At 37.9% G+C, this 4,534-nt stretch overlaps 2 protein-coding genes across 2 annotated transcripts; one reads left to right on the top strand and one right to left on the bottom strand.

Moving 5' to 3' along the window:
* Positions 1-241: 241 nt before the first annotated feature.
* On the top strand, positions 242-1,481 carry Cbr-atf-5 (the record flags this gene model as incomplete). Its single annotated transcript, XM_045240513.1, has 4 exons — positions 242-288; positions 380-683; positions 1,087-1,362; positions 1,407-1,481. The coding sequence occupies 4 exons, from the start codon at positions 242-244 to the stop codon at positions 1,479-1,481; spliced, it is 702 nt and encodes a 233-aa protein (XP_045093494.1).
* A 2,704-nt stretch (positions 1,482-4,185) lies between these two features.
* CBG28049 lies at positions 4,186-4,534 on the bottom strand (the record flags this gene model as incomplete). Its single annotated transcript, XM_045240514.1, has 2 exons — positions 4,186-4,434; positions 4,481-4,534. The coding sequence occupies 2 exons, from the start codon at positions 4,532-4,534 to the stop codon at positions 4,186-4,188; spliced, it is 303 nt and encodes a 100-aa protein (XP_045098636.1).

The following is a 4,534-nucleotide window of genomic DNA, read 5'->3' on the forward strand; positions in this document are numbered from 1 at the left end:
TCAGACTCAGAGAGGCAGAGATAACACGCGACACCATGATAAACCAGAGAAAATAGCACAGCAAACATGTGGGATCAGAGTACGTTCAAGAAATATCCAGCCAATGTGGGAGGTGAAAAAGAGCGAGTGTGGCCTCGGTCGCGGCGTGTCTCTTTTGCTTCATTTCCCAATCAGCCCTTGCTGGACACGTACAGTCTATCTTCTCCCTTCACGGACTTCGTTGATATTTATTTTCGAAAAAATGAGTTATTACCACGGTTACAACGCTGAAGCAACACAGTACCAACGGTTTAACGCCGCCAACACTCCTTCCTTTACCGCCCCAATTTGTACAGTGAGTTTAAGTATTTTATGACATTTTCTGACACTGGAATTTCAGGAAAACGCGTGCTGTGTTTGTTGAGCCTACGGCTCACGTTTACCGGCAACATGATTATCAATCAACACCATTCTTGACTCAATCAAATCCTCAATTTTCGCCCTACAATGGATATGCTCCCGTCCAATACCCATACCGTCAGGAGCAACAGTTCCAAAACTATCAACCTCGACAACAATATTTCCCAAACCATATCAATAATCAATTCCATGAAGAGCCTCAAATCATCCCTGAAATCCACTCTATCCCGCCTGATCCATTCACCACCGTCGAACCAATGGAAACAACCACTGTTCAACCAAAGGTGAGAAAATTTCACAGTTTATCATTTGGACTTTTTGAAAAAAACCGGACATTGACCTTGAAAAAAGAAAAAAAAATAACTGATAAGTTGCGCCGAAAAGTTTGCGCCGAAAAAGAGAAATGGTATGATAGATCAAAAATGAATGATTCGGTGAAACTGTCTGAGCACATAATACGTGCGCCGTCGTTTTTCAGCGAAAACTCTGATTCACGTGAAGATTCATTATTTGAATAGAGGAAGTACATCGGTTCATGTGAATATCACATGTTTCATTAAGTTTGGGAAGAAAGTATCAAGTTTTATGGGTTGTACGCTTTTGCAATAAAGAAGAGAATAGGAAAATTGTGTTTTGTGTTTCCCATACATCTCCTTACTTCCCTGATTTTAACGATGAACGTTACAGGAGCAAATCCTGGAGGAGATTGTCCGTGAATGCGAGGAAATCGAGCGTCGCTCCAACTCCAGCGCTTCCCCAGTTTCCAATTGGTCTTCTGACGATCGTGATACTCCATCTGTGAAATCCTTCCATCCATACAAGACCCCAGAGAAGAAGGAACGTAAGAAGGCGCAGAATCGTTTGGCTGCTACTAGATACCGAGAGAAAAAGCGTCGTGAGAAGGAAGAAGCTCTGACTTGCATCGAAGGTCTTACTGTAACCAACTTGAAGTTGAAGGATCAAGTGAGAGAGCTCATAATCATAAAAATCTGAGCTAGCTTTTTTAGGTATCCGAACTGGAACGCGAGGTCCGCTATTTCAAGAAATTCATGCAAGAGATGGGAATGAAAAACGCCGTATGATCAGTCTTCTACTCTTTTTCATTACACTTTCATTTCTCAGTATTTTTCTATATTCCCACTACATTTAATCCATTCTCTAAGAACTGTTTTCTAAAAGTACAAATACCATTATTAGAATTCAGTTTTTCCCATTTATATCCGCATTTTTTTGTATCGCCGAAATTGAGGATTTGCTTGTTTTACTTGATAATCATTTGCCTGTAAACGTGAAGTGTAATCATACTGTACTTTGAAAATAAAGATATTCTTACTCCAAGCTTGATATGGTGTCATTTTGTAGTTTTCTAGTCGAGTTATGTACGTGACACAACACTCTAGTGTTTTGTCATCATTTTGACGTTTTGTCATTCTTTCTTTTGTTTTGTTGGATCAGCTGTACAGCTGACTTTATATCAAAATAGTTGAAAGGGCACCGGAAACTAAAAAGCTGAAAATGAGATGAAAAACAAGTAGAAAACATTTTCGAAAACATAGTAAGAAGTATGTCCGGAAGATTGAGTTTGAGCTACCCTTAAGTGTATTTGGCACTGTACACCGTGGCTCATTCTTGTTGGAGCACACCCTACATTAGTTTTTCGAATAGGATTCAAGTTAAGGCAACATTCTGGTTACTTAGATTGGTTCCATAGTCGGATTTGGTTTGAAAATAGAGGAAAACAAGGGATTTTCACAGTTTTCATTGCTCCCATCAAAGATCGTAACCGAATCAGAATGCGAAGTTCTGTTTGGGATTTTTCTTTACTGTCAGACAGATGTAGTTTCCTCAAATAGAATTACGTAATTTCGGTTAATCTTGCTGCGTTCGACTATAAAAATTATCATCCGGAAGTAGTGTACTCGTGTGAGCGCCTAGGCGCGTGCCGCTGAGTAAATCCATGGTATTTTTGAGTCGCAACTCTTTGTTTTCTTTTTCGCTCAGGGCTTAATAATTAATTTCTGAAACGGTGTGAGCCGTTATTGTCTAAAAATCATTTTTATCAAGCTTCGAGCCATTTTGAAGTCATCAGCAAACTTTCTGTGACTCTTGTCCGAATTTCAGCCGATAATCTTGTTTGCGGCAAGAGCGATCGTATCTGATGTCACAGATACCCTAAGATCAATTAATACATGGTCCATGTCAGTGTGAATAAGAAACAATTGATTGAGATTACGTTCGACCAACATGCGGTCCACATAATTTTTACGGAACAGAATTCTTTCAACTGTCAAAAATATTTATTAACAAAAACACTATGACAAAATTTGAAAATCAATACTCTGTGCTTCTACAGATTTCTTCGATATTGGATGTATTACTTGTTGAAGAAATGCATTCTCTCTCTCTCTCTCAAATAGTAAGAGCCTATCGTCTAAATTAAACTTTGTGTTCTCAGCTGTGAACAAACATCACATCGAATATATACTGAAGTGAACGCTCAATATCACCGGTATGGGACGCTTCTCAAATTAATTGATCGGTTTCTTGCGTTTCTTTTTCTGTGAAGAATAAGTTGTATTCAATTGTTTTTTTTTTCAAATTTTTAATACAATTATTTGTTTCGAAATTGTCGTGCATCCAATACTGCATTATGAATGCAATTTCCGATATGGAGAAAAATGAAAAAAAAAACATTTTTGAAACAATTCAGAGAATCTTAAATTGACAAGCTCCTTTTCCGGTGATGGATTTTTCCTTTTTTAATTTATTTTTGAGGCCTTCTTTTGTACTTTGCCGGTCACAAGCTTTGTGCGTCACCCTCTAGATGCTTTGTTTTTTTCCGTCTCTTTGTAATACCGCCACAAAAAATGTAGGGAAGTTTTCTAACAACCCTCATACTATTTTTTTTGGTCCCCATCTGATTTACGGAGACCTCTCTATCATGAAACCTTTAGTGAGAAGGATTCTGAAAACTCCCCTTTATTTTTTCTGAAAATTGGTATTTTTTTTAAATCAATGAACCGCTGAATGATGTCCCTGGATCTTTTCAAGTTTATTGACAAGTTAATTGATAGTACCCAAAATATGAATTGTAGGTAAATCTTGAATAAAAAATAACCCATCCTTTTTTTGGTTCTCAGAAAGAGATCAATGTACTCATATTCGACGAGGTCAGAGAAGAATTGACCAGGAAAAACCCTGACATCATCTACTCATCACATTTGCTACAAATTCCTACGGACCGGACACTCCGCTAGCCAATGCTGAAACTACAACGGAAATCATCACGAAGCCATCTGCCCAAAATTTCAATCACGGAATCAACAACATGAATTCGAGCAAGCAGAAGAAGAGATCAAAAACAACATTAAGCAGACGACGAAGTACGAAGCGCAGATCGAAAAAATTCTGGATTCGTTGGAATCCGGGCACGCGAATCAAGTGATCCAATCCATAGCGAATGAAGCCAGCCGAACTATTTTTCATAATTTAATATTTTTCATCCTTATTGTTATTCTTTTCATCTCCATCTTTTTTTAAATTCTTTTTATTCAATAAAGGTTTGTCTACCCAAATTTTCCGATGTTGGAAGAACACCCTTGTTGGACCGTTTTTGTATTGAAAATGTGAATAGAGAGGGAAAAATATATTTTGAATGAATAAGTTTTAAAAATCCTGTTTTAAAATGAACTTTTTTTGTCAAAATTGAAAAACAGCCACACCAAGAATATGTCATTTAAAAATAAAGCAATGTACACATATAATTGCAATTTTCCAGAGATTTTTTCATTGTCGCCCCAGACGGGTCTTCCAATGCTCGATATAGTCTCGTCCGAAACCAAATGCAAATATTCCGCCGTTGTCGAACCTATCAAATGCACGGCGATTTCGAATTTTGCGATGACGATGGTGATGGTGGTGGTGGCGGCGGTGACGGTGAGGTCTTTTTGTGGATGTTGGCAGTTCAGATAGTTCAGACAATGTTGGATTGATCAAATTTTTTTTAGAAGAAACGGCAGGGCGTCCGTCAACTAACTGGAAGTTAAAATTTTGCTTTGTTGAGCTATATTTTGGAACTTACCGAGTTAATAATTGCAAAAACTACAACGACAGCTACGAGTTTAGGCGCATACAT

The sequence above is a fragment of the Caenorhabditis briggsae genome (genome assembly GCF_000004555.2).
Source record: "Caenorhabditis briggsae complete genome, chrX, whole genome shotgun sequence".
Lineage (NCBI taxonomy): Eukaryota > Metazoa > Nematoda > Chromadorea > Rhabditida > Rhabditidae > Caenorhabditis > Caenorhabditis briggsae.